At 40.4% G+C, this 20583-nt stretch overlaps 1 protein-coding gene across 3 annotated transcripts in view; it reads right to left on the bottom strand.

Moving 5' to 3' along the window:
* Positions 1–3769: 3769 nt before the first annotated feature.
* Positions 3770–20583, bottom strand: part of ZNF157 (zinc finger protein 157) — a 61954-nt gene continuing 45140 nt past the window's right edge. For 2 of the 3 annotated variants that reach the window (XM_025468931.3, XM_025468932.3), the window contains 3 exons: positions 16911–17037; positions 16523–16618; positions 3770–15517 (listed from right to left, as the gene is read on the bottom strand). In XM_025468931.3, the coding sequence (XP_025324716.1) occupies positions 14295–15517; positions 16523–16618; positions 16911–17037 (1446 nt within the window). In that variant the 3' untranslated portion in view covers positions 3770–14294. Of the gene's footprint in view, positions 15518–16522; positions 16705–16910; positions 17040–20583 lie in introns of those variants that run through there. The other variant, XM_025468933.3, reaches the window with a different exon arrangement.

Genomic DNA, 20583 nt, shown 5'->3' with positions numbered 1-20583 from the left:
GCATGGAGCCTGCTTCTCCATCTGCCTGTGTCTCTGCCTGTGTCTCTCATGAATAAATAAATAAAATCTTTTTTAAAAATATATTTTCAGGGTGCCTGGATGGCTCAGTCAGTTAAATGTCTGCCATTGACTCAGGTCATGATCCCGGAGTACTGGGATCGAGCCCCACATCAGGCTCCCTGCTCAGCAGAAGGTAGCTGAGCAGGGACCCTGATTCTCCCTCTCCCCACTGCCTGTGGTCTTTCTCTCTCAGATAAATAAATAAAATCTTGAAAACAAAAGAGGGGAGCCTGAGTGGCTCAGTCAGTGGAGCCTTAGGCTTAGGTCATGATCCCAGAGTCCTGAGATCAAGCCCTCTTGGGACTTCCCGCTCAGTGGGGAGCCTGCTCTCCCTCTTCCACTGCCTGCCACTCTCCCTGCTTGTGTTCTCTCTCTCAAATAAATATAAAATCTTAAAAAAAGAAAGAAAAATATTCTCCAATAGGTGAAAATCTATGAGTATGTTCAACAGATTTTCAAGTAAAAAAAATTCCAATGGGCAGGCATTTACAAATCAGATCTGTAAATTGTGTTGTCAATGATATGCTTGGTGAGTATTTAAGAAAAAAGAGATTTTTCACCAGTGATCATCAATGGAGTTATACAAGTGGAGGGGGCAGTATTTAGGAATATAGATCCTGATAAATGTGAAGCAACCAATCAGGGATACATTGATAGGTGTACATGAATGGTGAGATATACAATAGGTATTGTATAGACCAATGTAGTATACGTCAATAGGGGTATTATGATGGGTATCTATGTAAAATAAGCTGAGCAATAGAGCATATGTCAGTAGGCAAGTGTTTATAAAATAAGGCAACTTGTCATTAAAGATAACAAGTTATACAATCAGGTGGATATTTAAGAATATAGGTTTTTTTTTTCAAAGGCAAGCAACAATGGAGTATGTATTATATAGGTTATCAATAAAGAGATTTTTGAGAGAGAGAAAGTGCTCATGCACATGTGCATGCAAGGGGAGGGGAGGGGCAGTGGGAGAGGGAGAGGGAGAATCTTAAGCAGGCTCTATGCCCAGCAAGGAGCTCAAATTGGAACTCAATTTCATGACCATGAGATCATGACCTGAACTGAAGTCAAGAGTCAGATACTTAACCAACTGAGCCACCCAGGTACCCCAATAAAGAGAGATTTTTAAACAGCAGTTATAAATTAAGAAATATGCCAATGGGGCAGCCCTGGTGGTGCAGCGGTTTAGCACTGCCTGCAGCCCAGGGTGTAATCTTGGAGACCAGGGATCCGGTCCCACATCAGGCTCCTTGCATGGAGCATGCTTCTCCCTCTGCCTGTGTCTCTGTCTCTGTGTGTGTGTGTGTTTCTCATGAATAAATAAATAAATAAATAAATCTTAAAAAAATAAGAAAAAAGAAATATGCCAATGGAGGTGGTGGGCTGGCTCAGTGGGAAGAGTATGGGACTCTTGATCTTAGGGTCATAAGTTTGAGTTCCATGTAGGGTGTAGAGATTACCCAAATAAAAATAAAACTTAAAAAAAAGAAGGGGTACCTGGATGGCTCAATTGGTTAAGCATCTGACTTGATTTCAGCTCAGTTCATGATCTTAGAGTTGAGAGATTGACCCCCCTTGCTGGGCTCCATGCTGGACGTGGAGCCTGCTTAAGATTCTCTTGCTCCTTCTCCCTCTCCTTCTGCCCCTCCCCTCCTCTCTTTCTCCCTCCTAAAAAAGAAATATGCCAACAGGTGTTTATGAATAAGATTTCTCAATGACAGACATCTATGGGTGATATGTCAATGGTTTTTATTTCTCAGTGGGGAGATTTGTCAAGAGGGGTCATGAATAGATATGTTTTAATGGGTATTTTTGAATGGAGTGATTTTTTTTTCCCAAGAGGTTAATGGATGAAAGATTTGCTGATGGGTAGGTATTTATGAAAGGAGAGATTTACCAATGGGAATCATAAATAGAGATATGCCAGTAGAATATTCATTAATAAGTAGGTAGCACAAAAGTGGCTATGGTAGGCAGAATTCTGAGAATGAAACCTAATATCTCTATCACCCTTACATAAGCTCCTCCCTTGAATGTAAGTGGAACCTGTGAATATGATGACATATAACTCCATGACTGTATTACATTAACAAGCAAAAGGGATCTTGCAAATGAAATTAAGGTTAATCGGTTGACCATAAAATAGAGAGATTATCCAAGTGAGCCTAATCTAATTAAGCGCAGGAGCCCTTCAAAAATGCTATTTTCTCCTTTTGGTGGCATAAAAGGACATCAGAGAAACTGAAAGCATGAGAAGCATTTGGCACATCCTTCTTGGCTTCGAAGACAAAGAGGCCCATGTGGTGAGGCATGAGATTGGCTTCTAAATGCAAGGAACAAGCCCTGGCTGAGTAAAGAATTGGGAACCTTTTACTACAACTGCAAGAAACTGAATTCTGCAAATAAACTGAACAAGATTGGAAATGGACTCATTCTTCCTGCGAGCTTCAGATGAGTTCACTGTGGTCAACTTTCATTTGGTGAGACCATTAAGGAGTGAATTCAGCCAAACTCACTTGGACTTTGGACCTACAGAAATGTGAGATAATAGATGAATGTTGCTTTGCTTCTAAGTCTGTGGTAATTTCTTACACAGCAATAGGAAACTGATAAACTATTTTCCAGTTGGGTATTTATGAAAGAGGGGATATGCCATAAAGAGAGGACGTTTCAAGGCAACTATTTACCAACAGCTTGGGGATTTGTCATCTGCAATCTTGGCAATAGTTGAGATTTATAAACACTGGGATTTGTCTATAATGGGGACTGCATAAAGGGGAACTAATTTTATGGGTTGAATTGTGTCCTCCAAAAAGGTACATTGAAGCCCTAATCCCAGTACCTTAGAATGTGACCTTACTTGGAAATAGTAACAGAACATTATCAATGGGGGGATGGTTGTCTTCAGAAGTCTTTGAAAAAAAAAAGAAGTCTTTGAAAACGTTGGTATTTGTCAGTGCAGATATTTACACACTAGAAATTAGTGTATGAGCATCACCATCAGAAAAAAAACCATTACAAATGAGCATCTTAATATTTGTAATGTTTTGAGGAAAGACCATCAAAATTAAAGGTGCCAGGGGACACCTGGGTGGCCCAGTGGTTGAGCATCTGCCTTTGGCTCAGGGCATTATTCTGGGGTCCTGGATGGAGTCCTACATCGGGTTCCCCCAAGGGAGCCTGCTTCTCCCTCTGCCAAGTCTCTGCCTCTCTCTCTGTGTCTCTCATGAATAAATAAAATCTTTAAAAAAAAAAGGTGCCAGCATGCATGAAATTATTACTCCTAGCATTACACATTATCTCTAATATAAATTATCATTCTGTTTTATAAGTTATTCTTAATAAAGCATTTGCAATATTATATATTATAAATAATTTACTAGGTCTTATCACTACTAAATTATAAATTATATTTACTGTTACTACTCATAATAACTAATACTTACAGAGAGCTGACTAGGTGCCTGGCATGGTTTTAAGCACTTTATATATATGACTTCATTTAATATTCATACTGTTCCTATGAATTAGGCATATTTAATCCCCATTTTACAGATGTAAAAATTGAGGCATAGAGAGATAATATAATTTCCCTAGGGACACACAGCTAGAACAAGGAAAAGATAAGATTTTCTTAGTCAAAATTATAAGCAGACACTAATTAAATTTTTTTCCTTTAAAAAAATTACAAGGACTCAAATTTTAAAATACTGACCTAGTTAAAATCTTTTTTATTTTTATAATATTTTTCTTTTTAAAACATTATTGAGGTGTAATTCACATACAATAAAATTTACCCATTTAACATGACAATTAAATCTTGTATATTCACAAAGTTGCACAACCATCACAATAGAATTTTAGAATATTTTCATCATCCCAAAAAAAGACCCTGTACCCATTAGCAGTCTACTCTCCATTGCTCCCACCTCCTCCCACTCCAGCCATAGACAACCACTAATCTACTTTCTGCCTCCATTGTTTTGCCTGTTCTGAACATTTCTTATAAATGGAGTCATACAACTACATGGTCTTTTGTGACTGGCTTCTTTCAAATATTTTCAAATTTTGTCCATGATGTAACAATATCAGGACATCGTTCCTTTTGATTACTGAAGACTGTTTCATTGTATGGATATACCATATTTTGATTATTTATTCATCAGTCAATGGACATTTGTGTTGTTTCCACTTTGGGGCTATTATGAATAATGTTGCTGAGAACATTTGTATATAAGTGCTTATACAGACATGTTTTCATTTCTCGTAGGTGAATACCCAGGATTAAAATTCCTGAATCAGGGGCACCTGGGTGGCTCAGTAGTTGAGCATCTGCCTTTGGCTCAGGTCATGTTCCTGGGGACCTGAAATTGAGTCCCACATCAGATTCCCCACAAGGAGCCTGCTTCTACCTCTGCCTATGTCTCTCTCTCTCTCTCTCTCTCTCTCTCTGTGTGTGTCTCACAAATAAATAAATAAAATCTTTTTTTAAAAAAAAAGATATTCCTGAATCATATGATAACTCTGCTTAACATTTTGAGAAACTTTCAAACTGTTTTCCAAAATGGCTGTACCACTTTGTTTCACCAGCAGTGTAAGATGGGTTCAATTTTTCCAAATCCTTGCCAACAATTGTTGTTGTCTATACTTTCTTTTCTAGCCATACTAGTAGGTGTGAAGTGTTTTCTCATTGTGTTTTTTTTTTCATTGTGGTTTTGATTCTTATTTTCCTAATGCTTAATGATGTTGAGGCCATTCGTATATCTCATTTAGAGAGATAAATGTGTTAAGTTTTTCATGTGTTAAGGCCATTCGTATATCTCATTTAGAGAAATGTCTGTTCAGATCCTTTGCCCATTTTTAAGTTGGGTTATTTATGTTTTTATTATTGAGTCATAAGAGTTCTACATAAATTCTAGATAGAAATCTATTATCAGATATGTGATTTGTAAATACTTTCTCCCATTCTGTGGGTTAACTTCTTACTTTCTTGACAGTATTGTTTGCAGAACAAAAGTTGTTAATTTTGATGAAATCCAATTTGTCTGTTTTATTTTTTTAAAGATTATTTATTTATTTGAGAGAGTGAGCAAGAGCAAGAGCATGAAAGAGAGAGACAGAGACAGAGAGAGAGAGAGAGAGAGATTCCCCACCGAGCAGGAAGCCCAACACAGGGCTCAATCCCAGGTGGGAATAATTCACTTTACTCACTTTAGTGGATTTTCTAGAAGGGTAATGGGAGGAAATGCAGCAACCCCAGGACTACACATAGCCTGCCAAGAGCCATACAAAGACCCTGAAGTAGGAAGCCTCTCTGTAAAGTATGCTTCTCCATGGCAGCCACAACTAAAGGGAACTACCTGGAAGGAAGGTGCTCCCATCAGCACCCTGAAACTCCTTGCTGTTTAATACCCCCAGCTACATCCAGTGTATTATATAAGAGTAACTTAGTGTTGAGAAACAGTTGGATAAACCAGAAAATAAGCAGGTGTGAACATACCTAGGATTGAGATAACAACTGGGAGAGTAAGGTCAATTATTCCAGGCATTGGGGAATAACCAGAAGCAGCAAGAACAGTTTGTGGTTCCAGACAATAAGCTAGGGTGGAAGAAATATTCCAAGACACTAGAAAACAGCTATAGGGACAGGTAACAGTCACTGCAGCGATGTGAAACAGTCAAACAGGCTACCAAACAGCCAGAGGGACAGAGAACAGTCCTTATAGTTAGAGGACAGCCATAGAGACTCTAGCCAAATGGAAGAGGAAGTCATACCTAAACGTCATGCAACAGCCAGAAATACCAAGGAGACAGCCAAAGAGATAAGGGAAGAATCTCAGGCTGAGAAACAAGGAAACAGCTGGAGGGACAAGGGGACAGTGTCTGGACCTGAGGAATAGCAAGATCATTTAGCATCTGGAGAGATCACAAAATAGTCCTTGTATTTAGAAGATAATCAGAGGGACTGCAAAACAGCCAAAGCAACAGGGGATAGACCCTAAGGATAAGCCCATGGCCATAAAAACAAAAACAAAAACAAACACAAACAAACAAACAAGCAAACAAAAAACACCAAGAAGTGGGCTCTCAAGTGCAAGGAACAGAAAAATAAAATAGTCGGAGGGACTGGGGAACCACCAGAGTCCAAGGAACAACTGCAAGGATTGAAACAATAGCCAACAAATCAGCATACAAAGATCAGGGGAAAATGGCTGGTCCTAACATAGGGTCACCAGAAACTGTGGGGAGTAATCACAGAGATCAAAGACACTATACTTATGACTAGTGGGAATTCAATAGATAGTCATGGGAGCTAATATAGTGCCAGCAGGCACATAGGGGGGACTACTGGGAGTCAAGGACACTGTACTGATGGCTAATAAAGGATCATCTGAACCATGAAGGGCTCTAATGTGGGGTAGGTTCTAATGAGTCCTGGGCATTAGGATGAGGTTCATGAGGCCAATACACCATACTAGGGAATAATGAGGGACCAGCATTCACAAAGATGGGGGTAGTAAATGAGTTGATGCTGAGATAGAGACAAAATCACTTTAGTGGTGGCTAATGGCTAATCAGTAGAGTGACCAAGGGCTAAGGGTTGATTTTTTAGGATGAAAACCACTGCATTTGTGACCAATATTAGTAGTTATAGTGATAACACTAATACAGGGTGAGCGGCAGTGCCAGGACTGACAAGCATGAGGCAACGATTAAACTAGTGAGCAATCACAGTGTTGAAGCTAATATGGTGTTAGCATACACAGTGATAAACGCTAATGTATGGTCAGCATGCACTTTGCTGGCCCATCAATGCATTCTGACACTATATTACTGGCTAATGAGGGATCAGCTGACACAGTGATGAGGGTTAATGCAGTCACAAACACCATGATTGGAACTTGGGAAGGTCAAAGACACTGTACTTATAGCTAAAGGGTGATCAGCAACGTAGGGCTAATGTGGAATCAACAGATACTGTACTGGAAGCTCATGGAAGTTAGTCTCAGCTCTTCTGGCTAATTGGGGATCAACAGACAGAGGGATGGTAGCTAAGAAGGATCTGCAAATACACTGCTGGTGTCTCATGGGCGTCAAAGAAACTAGTATTGGTTAATGGAGGATCAAAAGACACCATAACAGGGGCTAATGTAGAGTCAGCAGACTACTGTGGCTTCAACTGGTCAGACACAATATTAGTGGTTAAGGAAGAGATTTAGCAGACACAATGATTTGACTACTGTAAAGGCAAAAAACATAGTGATGCATCCTCAAGGAATTCATATTCTGCTTGTGCCTAATAAATCAAAAGACACTTTCGGGAGCATGGGCAGCATAGTAGGTTAAGCTTCCAACTTGGCTTTGGTTCAGGTCATGAGATTGAGTCCCATGTCAGGCTCCACACTCAACACAGAACCTGCATAAGATTCTCTCTCCCTCTCCCTCTTCCCCTCCACACTGTGCTCATGTACTCTCCCTCTCTAATAAATAAATCTTTAAAAATCAATCAGTCAAAAGACACTAGTGTATGGTCAGCAGATACACTGACAGGCTGTAGTGTAGGGTCAGAAGACACAGTGATGGGGGCTATTTTCAGTGGACACCACTCAGTTTCAACATTAAAAAACTTGAACCTTGGTAAACGGGATCAGAAGACAGAGTGACAAGGTCATCTGAGTTCTGCAGATATTGCATTGGGGCTCAGAAGGATCAAACTCTCCACACTGGTGGATAATTGGGGAACAGCAGATAGATACTGGTGCAACTGTGCTATGCTGTTTGTTCATGGTGGGGAGGTGGCCAGACAGTGACTACTGGTGGATAATAAACATCACCATAACGATACCATCCAACATAGGATGAGCAGACACCGTAATTAGAACACATTGGATTGAATATATTGTAATGGTAGCCAAATGAGGGAGCAACAGACACTACATTAGGTCTAAAGGAAGGTGACAAGACACACTACTTTGAGTTAATGGGCAGCAGTCACCATGGTGAATCTAAAGGAAGGCAAAAAAATTCCATGATACTGAGTTAATAGAGGATCATCAGTCACAAACCTGGAGGCTAAAGGGGTGAAAAGACACTCTGGTGAGCAAATGGGTCAGCAAAAATTGTAATGGCAGCTAAAAGGGGTGGTGAGAAATGATGCTACGAGCTAATAGGGAGTCAGCAGAAAATTGTGATAAGACAAGATATTGTGGGCACCTGGGTGGCTCAGTGGTTGAGCATCTGCCTTTGGCTCAGGTCGTGATCTCAGGGTCCTGGGATCGAATCCTGCATTGGGCTCCCCACAGGGAGTCTGTTTCTCCCTCTGCCTATGTCTCTGCCTCAATCTCTTTGTCTCGCATGAATAAATAAAATCTTAAAAAAGAAAAAAAGATTTTAAAAAAAGACAAGATATGGTGACCTGCTGGTAGGTCATTGTACAGACACTGTGCTCCAGGCTAACAGAAGTAAAAAGAAGAGCTGCAAGTTAATGGTGTATTAGTAGACACCATGCTGACATATCCTGGGGGTAAACTACTGTGGTGGTGGCTAATGGAGGATCAAGAGGGATTGTGCTTACACAGGAGTTGGGACGCCTGGGTGGCTCAGCAGTTGCGTGTCTGCCTTAGGCTCAGGGCATGATCCTGGGATCTGGGATTGAGTCCCATATGGGGCTCCTTGAGGGAAGCCCGCTTCTCCCTCTGCCTGTGTCTCTGCCTCTCTTTCTCTCTCTCCCTCTCTGTCTCTCTCTCTCTGTCTCTCATGAATAAATACAATCTTTAAAAAAAAAAAAAGAGTCAAATACACATAGGAGGGTTGGCACTGAGGGATCACCACGTAGGTGATAGCTGCTGGTGGAGGGCGACTACCATCCATCATGGGGCCTCAGTGAAGGTCATTTTCATGGAGCAAGGCCATTTCTAAAGCCTTGGGAGGACTAAGTGTCCCATTGCTAGTGTCTTTTATCTGATCTAGCAGTCAAGATTCCTGGTTTTCTCCCTGGCAGCCCACATCTGGCTCCTGGTACAGGAACAGTTAACTTTTTTATTGTTTTTAAATTTTAGTTGAGATATAATTTACAACAATAAAGTGCACAAATCCTAAATTTACTCATTTCATAACTATTAGTACACATTCCAATCAAGATACAGAATAGTTCTATCACTCGAGGAAGTTCCATCCAATCCCTTAGGAATTAATCCCCATCCCAGGGGCAACCACTGATCTGCTTTCTGTCACTACAGGTTACTTTATTTATGGTTGACACTTTCCATAATAATAACAATAATAATAATTTTAAAACAGAAAGTTGAAATTCTGTTTTTTTTTTTATTTTTTCATTTATTTATGATAGTTACAGAGAGAGAGAGAGGCAGAGACACAGGCAGAGGGAGAAGCAGGCTCCATGCACCGGGAGCCCGATGTGGGACTCGATCCCGGGTCTCCAGGATCGCGCCCTGGGCCAAAGGCAGGCGCCAAACCGCTGCACCACCCAGGGATCCCGAAATTCTGTATTTTTTAAAAGATTTTATTTGACAAAGAGAGCACAAGCAGGAGGAGTGGCAGGCAGAGGGAGAGGGAGAAGCAGGCTCCCCACTGAACAAGGAACCCAATGTGTAGCTGGATCCCAGGAGCCCAAGATCATGACCTGAGCCAAAACAGACACTTAACCAACTGAGCCACCCCTAAAATTGAAATGTTTAAAATGGATGAGCTGAAGATTAAAAGAATCAATGAGAAAACATCTTGATAAATGTAATTAATAATAAATGAGGGCGAGGACACACTGTTTACAAAATGCAGAAAGTGTAATATATACATTCAAGTGTATGCTATATTTGGGAGCATCTGATGATTAATTCAAATGTCCTGGGTCTTCATATTTATTACAGAATATACAGGAAACTAAACAAAAAACAAGTATTTAATTTAGCATCAATTTACTATAGCAGAGTGCTACCAAATACTAATGGTAAAGGATTGACTTCTGCTGATCAGAAATGGTGCATTAGAAACATTCTTGGGGGGGCCTGGCTGGCTCAGTCGGTAGAGCATGTGACTCTTACCTTTGGGTTATGAGTTCGAGCCCCATGTCGAACTAGAGCTTACTTAAAAAAAATTTTTATATAAGATATGCTTCAAAAAAAAAAAAACATTCTCAAAGTTCAGTGGGTTGTCACTAATAGATCTCCACTAAACAATATTTTTCAGGCAAAGAAGAAATTGATCCTGGATGGAATACAGAAAGGAATGAAGAGCAACCAGGGTGGTAAACATGTGGGTAAAATGAAATGAACATATAAAACAAAAATGTTTTCAAGGGATTTATGAGTGTGTATTTGCCTGTGTGCGTATGTGTGTGTATATGTATATACACACATATATTACATATAATTATTTATATAAACCCCATAATACATCATTATATTTGAAAATATATATGTACATACATCTATATGAGCAAAGTTTCTGTTAAAAATTAGCTTTAATCACTAAACTCTACCTCTGAAACTAATATACTATATGTTAATTAATTGAATTTAAATTTAAAAAAAATTTAAATTAGCTTTAAAAGACAATTTCTTGGAGAAAACCATAAGATACAATTAAAGGTTAAAAAGGTGAGTTAACCAAAAGACTCCACCCCAAGATTGCTAGAACTCATACAGCAACTTGGCAGCGTGGCAGGGTACAAAATCAATGCCCATAAATCAGTGGCATTTCTATACACTAACAATGAAACTGAAGAAAGAAAAATTAAGGAGTCAATCCCATTTACAATTGCACCCAAAAGCATAAGATACCTAGGAATAAACCTAACCAAAGGGGTAAAGGATCTATACCCTAATAACCACAGAACACTTCTGAAAGAAATGGAGGAAGACACAAAGAGATGGAAAAATATTCCATGCTCATGGATTGGAAGAATTAATATTGTGAAAATGTCAACAGTACCCAGGGCAATTTACACGTTTAATGCAATCCCTATCAAAATACCATGGACTTTCTTCAGAGAGTTAGAACAAATTATTTTAAGATTTGTGTAGAATCAGAAAAGACCCCGAATAGACAGGGGAATACTGAAAAAGAAAACCAGAGCCGGGGGCATCACAATGCCAGATTTCAGGTTGTACTACAAAGCTGTGGTCATCAAGACAGTGTGGTACTGGCACAAAAACAGACACAGAGATCAATGGAACAGAATAGAGAATCCAGAAATGAGCCCTCAACTCTATGGTCAACTAATACTCGACAAAGCAGGAAAGACTATCCACTGGCAAAAAGTCTCTTCAATAAATGGTGCTGGGAAGATTGGAGAGCCACATGAAGAAGAATGAAACTAGACCATTCTCTTGCACCATACACAAAGATAAACTCAAAATGGATGAAAGATCTAAATGTGAGACAAGAATCCATCAAAATCCTAGAGGAAAACACAGACAACACCCTTTTTGAACTTGGCCACACCAACTTCTTGCAAGATACATCTATGAATCAAGGGAAACAAAAGCAAAAATGAACTATTGGGACTTCATCAAGATAAAAAGCTTCTGCACAGCAAAAGAAACAGTCAACAAAACTAAAAGACAACCTACAGAATGGGAGAAGATATTTGCAAGTGACCTATCAGATAAAGGGCTAGTATTCAAAATCTATAAAGAACTTATTAAACTCAACACCCAAGAAACAAACAATCCAATCATGAAATGGGCAAAAGACATGAACAGAAATTTCACCAAGGAAGACATAGACATGGCCAACAAGCACATGGGAAAATGCTCCACATCAGTGGCCATCAGGGAAATACAAATCAAAACCACAATGAGATACCACCTCACACCAGTGAGAATGGGGAAAATTAACAAGACGGGAAACCACAAATGTTGGAGAGGATGCGGAGAAAAGGGAACCCTCTTGCACTGTTGGTGGGAATGTGAACTGGTACAGCCACTCTGGAAAACTGTGTGGAGGTTCCTCAAAGAGTTAAAAACAGAACTGCCCTATGACCCAGGAATTGCACTGCTGGGGATTTACCCCAAAGATACAGATGCAGTGAAATGCCAGAACATCTGCACCCCAATGTTTCTAGCAGCAATGTCCACAATAGCCAAACTGTGGAAGGAGCCTTGGTGCCTATCGAAAGATGAATGGATAAAGAAGCTGTGGTCTATATATACAATGGAATATTCCTCAGCCATTAGAAATGACAAATATCCACCATTTGCTTCGACGTGGATAGAACTGGAGGGTATTATGCTGAGTGAAATAAATCAATCAGAGAAGGACAAACGTTATATGGTCTCATTCATTTGGGGAATATAAAAAGTAGTGAAAGGGAATAAAGAGGAAAGGAGAGAAAATGAGTGGGGAAATATCAGAGAGGGTGACAGAACATGAGAGACACCTAACTCTGGGAAACGAACAAGGGGTAGTGGAAAGGGAGGTGGGCAGGGGGTTGGGGTGACTGGGTCATGGGCACTGAGGGGGACACTTGACAGGATGAGCACTGGGTGATATGCTGTATGTTGGCAAACTGAACTCCAATAAAAAATAAATAAATAAAATAAAATAATAAAAAATAAAAAGGTGAGTTAAAAAATAAAAAGATAAACCATTTTCATGGATAGAATGGCTTAAAGCCATTTTGCACCTTTCAGACTGGTAGCAATTTGAAAGACTGATAATAAGTCCTGGTGAATATGTGGGAAAATATAAACTTCATCTCAACTGCTCATAACAGTATAAATTAGTACAACCTGGAAGGAAAAATCCAATTATTTAATAAAGTTGAAAAACTTTTTGTATCAATCAGAAGAACCCAGCTAGGGGACAGAAACAATACCAGCTATTTTAATGAAAAGAATGTCTTAGAAAGAATGTTTAACTACTCACAAATTATTAACCATGTAACTGAAAAGACAGAAAGAGACTGTTAAAATTTTCATGGAGGTAGCAATTGCAGAAAGCAGCTGAGCTAAGATAACAAGGGAAGAAACTGGAATTAATAAACATTGAAAGGTTGGAGGAGTAGTGTCATGTGGGTGGGACTCATACCTCTAAGGAGATGGCACCAAGCAGTTGCTGCTAGTGTCTCTGAGGAGGTGAGTAGGCTGTTCTGTGAGTGCTGGTAATCTACAACCTGAATTAAACTATTGCCGTCGTGAGGAACTTCTGCTGCTCAAAGGAAGACACAATCCTGAGCTGACATTCATATAAACAGGGAGCTAAAAGGAAGGGGGGGGGGAGGAGCAGGTCCCTTTTTCCTTCCTCACACTCAAAGTGTGTATTTAGTATCTCTTACTGGTAAGGCCCAACAGGAAGCAGATAGCAAGAAAGAAATATGTTTTGTAGAGTCATAGCCCCAGCATCACAGAGAACGGTGTTGAAGGGGAGTGTCAGAGTGAGGGCACAAGAGCTTAATCACTTAAACACTCCCTATACTCTAACTCTATGACCCATCAGTTCCACTTTTAGATTTAGATGCTAAACATAGAAAAATACAAATGTCTTGCACTAGGGGAATGAAGAGAGAAATGAACGAACCAGACCTAGATTTATCAACATAGATGGACCTTGGAAAGGTAAAATTTCATGAAAAAAGCAAGCTACAGAGTTTCAACACTGTATGATATCCTTTAGGTAAAGTTTTTAAGAGCAATAGAGAATTATATATTGTACAATTCACACTATACACATACACAAAAACTCTTAGGGTAGATGAAAAATTCTAAATGTTGAAAGGAAAACCTTAACCTCAGAGGAAAGGACAGGAGAATATTATCAACTTGAAACTGGTAATATTCAAACATAAAGCCTCAGCAGAAGAGTTAACAAAATTAAGTAACCAGGCACAGTCCATGAGCAGATTATCTGCAACACATATGACTGGAAAAAAAGATTTTTATATTCTCATATATTAAAAAACAAAAACAACAACATTTAAACCAAGAAGCAAATATAAGATAAGCAGCCCATTATAAACAATGAGCAAAGGATATAGAACTGTCAGTGCACAGAAGAAAAATCCTAATGGCCAATCAACAGGTAAGAAAATATTCCACCTCATCATTAATTAGGGAAATCCAAAAGAAATGAAATCAATGAGTTGTCCCATAAAGAGAATCAGGACGTATTTTCACACCAGTGTAGGAGCCAATTATAACAGGTATACTCTGTGTGTGTGGTGACTAGATGACCCAAAGGGATTGATCAAATGGTAATAGGAGTTTTCACAAAGAAGCTTTCTCCATAGTACAAGGCAAGGGCCGGCCTATGTGAGTTCTCTGATGTTCTGTGAGGTGTGCTTTCCGGCAGAAGGCTTTCCCACATTCCTGACATTCAAAGGGTCTCTCTCCTGTGTGAATTCGCTGATGTTCAATGAGGCGTACTTTCACATAGAAGGCATTTCCGCATTCACTACATTCATAGGGTTTCTCTCCTGTGTGAGTTCTCTGGTGTTGACAAAGGGATTTCTTCATACTGAAGATTTTTCCACATTCACTACATTCATAGGGTTTCTCTCCTGAATGCATTCTCTGATGTTCAATGAGGCGTGCTTTCACATAGAAGGCATTACCACACTTATTACATTCATAAGGTTTCTCTCCTGTGTGAATTCGCTGATGTATCCCAAGAGATGAGTGCACCCTAAAAGATTTCCCACATTCATTACATTGATAGGGTTTTTCACCTGTGTGAGTTCTCTGATGATTATTGAGAGTCATTTTCATTCTGAAGAATTTCCCACATTCACCACATTTATATGGTTTCTCACCTGTGTGAATTCTTTGATGTTGATTTAGGGATTTCTTTGCACGGAAGTTTTTCCCACAGTCACTACATTCATATGGTTTCTCCCCGGTGTGAGTTCTCTGGTGTTGCGTAAGGGATATCTTAACTCGAAATGTTTTTCCACATTCACTACATTCATAGGGCTTCTCCCCAGTGTGAGTTCTCTGATGAATCATGAGGGTTGCCTTCTCAGAAAAGGTTTTTCCACATTCAGTACATTCATAGGGTCTCTCTCCCGTGTGCGTTCTCTGATGTAGAATGAGTTGTGACTTCCTGCCAAAAGACTTCCTACATTCATTACATTCAAAGGGTTTCTCCCCTGTGTGAGTTTTCTGGTGAGCAATGAGGTATGATCTTGCACTAAAGGTCTTTGCACATTCACCACATTTATAGGGTCTCTCCCCTGTGTGTATTCTCAGATGTTCAATAAGATTTGATTTCCTGCAGTAAGTTTTCCCACATTCATGACATCCAAAGTTTTTTACTCCTGTGTGTGTTCTTTTGTGTCCAACAAAGCCTGTTTTCTTGTAGAAGACTTTCCCATATTCGTTATATTCAACAGTTTGATCCAAAGTTTGAATTTTCTGATGCTGAAGGTCATTATCATGCCTGAGGGCATTACCCCCAACAGAACTGTTGCCACACAGCAGTGAGAGAGATCCTTTAAAAACAAATCAGAAAAAATAAAATAAAATAAAATAAAAACTAAAAACAAATCAGATCATTCTTTCACTTAAATCTCAAAAATGGCATCAAATTAAAGTGCTTAACAAAGTCTATAAAGCATATCCTATAAAAAGTGCTTAACATATCCTAAAAAACTACATAATTTGGCCCCCAGCTAATTCTCTGATATTGCCTCTTACCACCCTCACCACCCACCATCAGGATACCCAGCCTCAAAAAAAAAAAAAAAAAAAAAAAAAAAGGATACCTGGCCTCTTTGCTATTTTTAGGATATATCACTCAGACCAGGCCTGATACATACTGTTCTCTCTACCCAGAATTTGAAAATCTACATGGTTCTGTCTGTCTCCTATCACCGATGTTGGCACGCTAATGTCAACCTCACAAAAAGTCTTCCCTGAGCACATTCTCCACAAGCACACAACCATCATTGTCTATCTTTTTTATCTTGAACTGATTTTCTTTTCACCACCAAACATTTGTTTTTGGTCTCTTTCCCTCATAAGACTGCAAGTTCCCAGAGAACAGAGATATCAACTTATTCACTGCTGGACCCCCACACCTAGAACATGACCAGATTAGAGTTGATACTCATTTAAGATTTGGTTGAACACTAAATGAATGTATGAGTGAATGCCTGACAACAGTAGCCATCCAAGACAATGGAGGGAAGGAAGATAATTTAGAATACTAAAGAGAGACAGTCTAGCTAAGAATGTCTAAGATTAGGCAGGCAGGGATGGATAAGAGTGGTAGATAACTACAAAAATCAAAATAAAATAAGACCGAAAACTTAAGTGTGAGCATAATAATGGCATGTGTGATTTAGGTATCTGAAGTGTGTAGACCTTCCAGTCATTTTCAAAGAGCAAGGGCCTCTAAAAAGAGATTACTGAAAAACACTGCCCAAAGTGTTTTGCCCTGAATTTCTGGGCTATTATTTCCCCTGTTTCCATATGTCTGATTATTGTACACTCACCTGGGTAACAATGGCCTGAGGAGTCCTCCTCTAATATCCACAGCTCCTCGCCTCGCTCCAACTTGAAGATCATCTCTGGTTTGGCCACGCAGAGGCCTGTTAATGGGAAATGGCACAGGACATGGGCCAAGCTGTCTGAGCTTTAGGGCCTCTGATGAAGGAGGAAGGTGCATCCTCATGAGCTGCACAAGGAAGGGGGCCCATTTAAACCTTTCATTGGGGGAAGTGACAACACACACACTCTTCCTGATGCCCCAAACTGATGAATCATCTGTAACCCTTGAATCTAGCACTAGAGTATCATTAAAGTCTACAACAGTTGCATACATTACAGTAACCAAGAAAGGAAACACATGCTACTAGGAGTTACATGGACAATAATCCTCACCCACAGATGCCAGGTTGCTATAGTTCTCCAACATCACATCCTTGTGCATGGTCCTCTGAGCAGGGTCCAGTCTGTGCCATTCCTGTCGGGTAAAATCCACAGCTACGTCCTCAAATGACACAGATACCTGTAACAACAATCTACAATGATCAGAATGGGACACACAAAAGATGTATGGGAACTAATTCTCACCATAGAGCACCATTAAGAGTTAACTAGAAGCTACACTGGACATCTGACTTTCTGTCTTGCTTGATATACATTGTTGGGGGGAAACTCCAGAACAGCCATGCTATTATGTTAATTTACCAATCCATGAAGAAAAGACTACTAACTACTTAGCGAACACTTTGTACCCGGACTTGTCTCAGTTGCTGGTTAAAAGAAAAGACAGAAGATGGAGTGCCTGTTGTCAAAGAGTTCATACCCCAAAATAAAGAGACTTGTATATAAAAACATTCTTGCAATGAGGTATTATGGGAGCTGTGCTAGACATGTGTAACAGGGTGCAATGGGCTTTCATGAGGGAGGAATAGGATTCCACTTGGTGTTAGCAGATTTCACTTAATTTGAGGAGACAGAGCTATGAATCCTTAAATAAGAATATAATTTCCCGGGCAGCCCTGGTGGCGCAGTGGTTTGGCACAGCTTGCAGCCTGGGGTGTGATCCTGGAGACCCGGGATCGAGTCCCACATCGGGCTCCCTGCATGGAGCCTGCTTCTCCCCCTGTCTGTGTCTCTGCCTCTCTCTGTGTGTCTATGAATAGATAAATAAAATATTTATAAAAAAAAGAATATAATTTCCCTAAAAAATATGGGGCAATAGCATAAGAAAAGGCAGGTAAACATGAAATACACAGAGTGAGTTATAGAACTACACATAGAGCAGCATGACAGAAAAACAGCACTTCAGGCTCTGATGAAATAAAGTGCTGTAGAAGACATTTAGGGGCCAGAGAGTGGGAGGATTTTCAACTCTTTTTTCCTACAGATCCTCAGTCTCTAGGACTCTTGACTCCTTACACCATCAGAATATTTTCTGACCTTCCCACAATATATTTGTATCTATAAACTAAACAGAAGTACCTTCAAGTGGAAGAGAGGCACAGACTACTACTCCCAGGATAATGGCATGAGCAGATGGGTTGAGGCTAGCAAGATTAAAACAAGAGAGATACTGGGTTGGCAGAAGGGAAATTAAAATAGATCTTGGACCTCAGCTGGAGTGTTTATGACACATACTGATGGACATCCAGCTGGCAGGTGGATATATGGTTCTGAAGCTCAGAAGAAAAGGCTAGGACAGGCCAAGGATGGGGAGGCAATAGCATTTCAGTATGAGGCGAAGCCACCAGAATAAGAATAAACTGGATGGCAAAGAAAAAAGAAAGAGCTTGAGAGAAGTACCAAGTACTGATTCAGCAAGGACACCTAAGTTACATGAAAATTGAAGGAAGAGGGTCCCTGTGGGACAGAGAAAATGAGAGAACTGTTGTTTTTTTAATGCAGTCCTTCCCCAGACCCAAAGCTCCAACCTTCTAGCAGAAGAAACCTCATACTGTAAGGAAGAGAAATTACTTTCCTTGGCAAGGAGAATAGTGGTCTGAAGAGTGTAGAAAGGATCCTATTGCCTTTTTTGTAACTGCTCACCACTTGGCCCCAAGGGCAAGCCTAGTTACAGAAAGTGAGTGCCAAAGCAGAGAGACTAAAGCCCTAACTGTCCAGCCAAAAGACCATGGAGGGAATCGTGGGGGAGCAGGATTGTGGGGAAGACTGTCCGAATAAAATGGTCTGAATAACATGAAGCAAAAATGACAGACCTGAAAGAATTGGGCAAATCCACACTGAGGGCTGCTGACTTTCAACACTTTTCTTAGTATTAAAGGTAACTAGTAAACAGAAAATCAATAGGGATTAAAAAAAAAAAAAAAACACCATCACCCATCAACCAATTGACTGTGCACACTGTTCCTCTCAAAAATATAGAAATTAAGTTTCTCCAAGTACACATGGAATACTCCTCAAGCTAGAACATACTCAGCATCCTAAAACAAACCTCACCACAAAGACCTACAGAGTACCAAGGAACATTGATCTGGAACAACCCACTCTGAGCTATATCTTAATCAGACAATTAGAATTTAAAGACAAAGAAAATTTTCCTCAGGGTCTCAAAGCCAAAAAGATGAAATAATGCCAAGACAAGAGAATTAAACTGGCATTAATTTATCAAAAACAAAGTAATAGTAATACAGTATTGTCAAGAAAGTTAAGGGGGAAGAGTACAAATGAAGGAAATTATATCCAGCCAAGATACTCTTCAAGTACCAAGGCTATTAGAAGAACAGCTGAGTATGCCAAAGCGCTTGTGACCTTCCTAAGGAATTTAATAGAGGTGCACCATTTAATTTGGCAGCCACTAGCCACATGTGGCTATTTATTTTTAAGTTTTGATTAATTAAAATGGAACAACACAGAAAATCCTGTCTTTCAGTCACATCAGGCATATTTCCAGGGTTCAACAGCCACACAGAGCTGGTTACAATCCTAGACAGCATAGATACAGAACATGCTCATCACTGCAGGAAATTCTGTTGACCAACATTACACCAAATAATGAGTTTCATCCAAACAAAACCAATGAATGGGAAAATGCTGGAAAAAGCCAAACAGCAAGCATTTCATATACTTAAAGCTGTAAAGCTGTAAAGCTAAGGCTGAAACAAGGCTGGGGTCATGGGTTGAAGGATAATGCATAAACATTAAGTTGTTCTGACAAAATAAAAAAACAACCAAAAATAGAAGGAGAATAGAAAGAGAAAGAGAAAAGATGAATATGATCATTGACTGCTAAGGAGGAGGGAGGCAAGATGGCGGAAGAGTCGAGTCCTCAACTCATCTGGTCCCACTAACAAACCTCGATAACTTTCAAAACATCCTGCACACCTACGAATTTGACCTGAGATGTAAAGACAGAACAGGTAGAACGCTACAGAGAGAAAAGTTTTCACTTCTGACATGGTAGGAAGGTGGAAAAAATTAAGTGGGGGAGAGAAGCCATGACAAGCCGGACAAAAGCAGAGCCACAAACGCCGCCAGGGCACAGCAGCCCAGCCCTGGACGAGTGGGAACTATAAAAATCCGCCCCTGAGTTTTCCCTGACTGAAAAGTGCTCAGCAGGGAAATAGGGCAGAAACGCAGGAGGGGCAGAGAAGCATCAGGATTCCAGGAGATACTGTAAGAGGAGGGGCGCCCAGGAGAAAGCTCACCGCAAACCATGGTCCACAACCTTCCAGGGCGTTTGGGAGAAGCTGGCGGGTTATGCAGGGTGGCTCTGGAGCCCCCTTTACCCTAGAGCCCGGCAATGGACAGAAGCGGCTGGCCTCAGTTCTCTCTGGGAGAGGCGATCCCTGGGAGTGCGGGTCCCGTGGCACAGGGTCCACGATCAGAGGGCGCCGAAGCAGACAAAGCCATCGTCCGTTCCCCCTGGGACAGGCGGAAGCAGGGAGGTCACAGGAAAGCGAGAACTCTGCCGCTGGGTGCCTGGCAAGCTGTGCAGATCAGTGCATCCATGACTGACCCCAGGAGCATCTAGGCAGTGTGGACGGGGAGGCTGCGGTTAGGTACTGACAGGGAGCCCTTGGCTCCGGAGCTGGAAATCTGGCCACCACTT

This window comes from Canis lupus, chromosome X, assembly GCF_003254725.2.
Source record: "Canis lupus dingo isolate Sandy chromosome X, ASM325472v2, whole genome shotgun sequence".
NCBI classification, from domain to species: domain Eukaryota; kingdom Metazoa; phylum Chordata; class Mammalia; order Carnivora; family Canidae; genus Canis; species Canis lupus.
The sequence above is the reverse complement of the archived record's forward strand: the minus strand, read 5'-3'. Positions and strand labels throughout refer to the sequence as shown.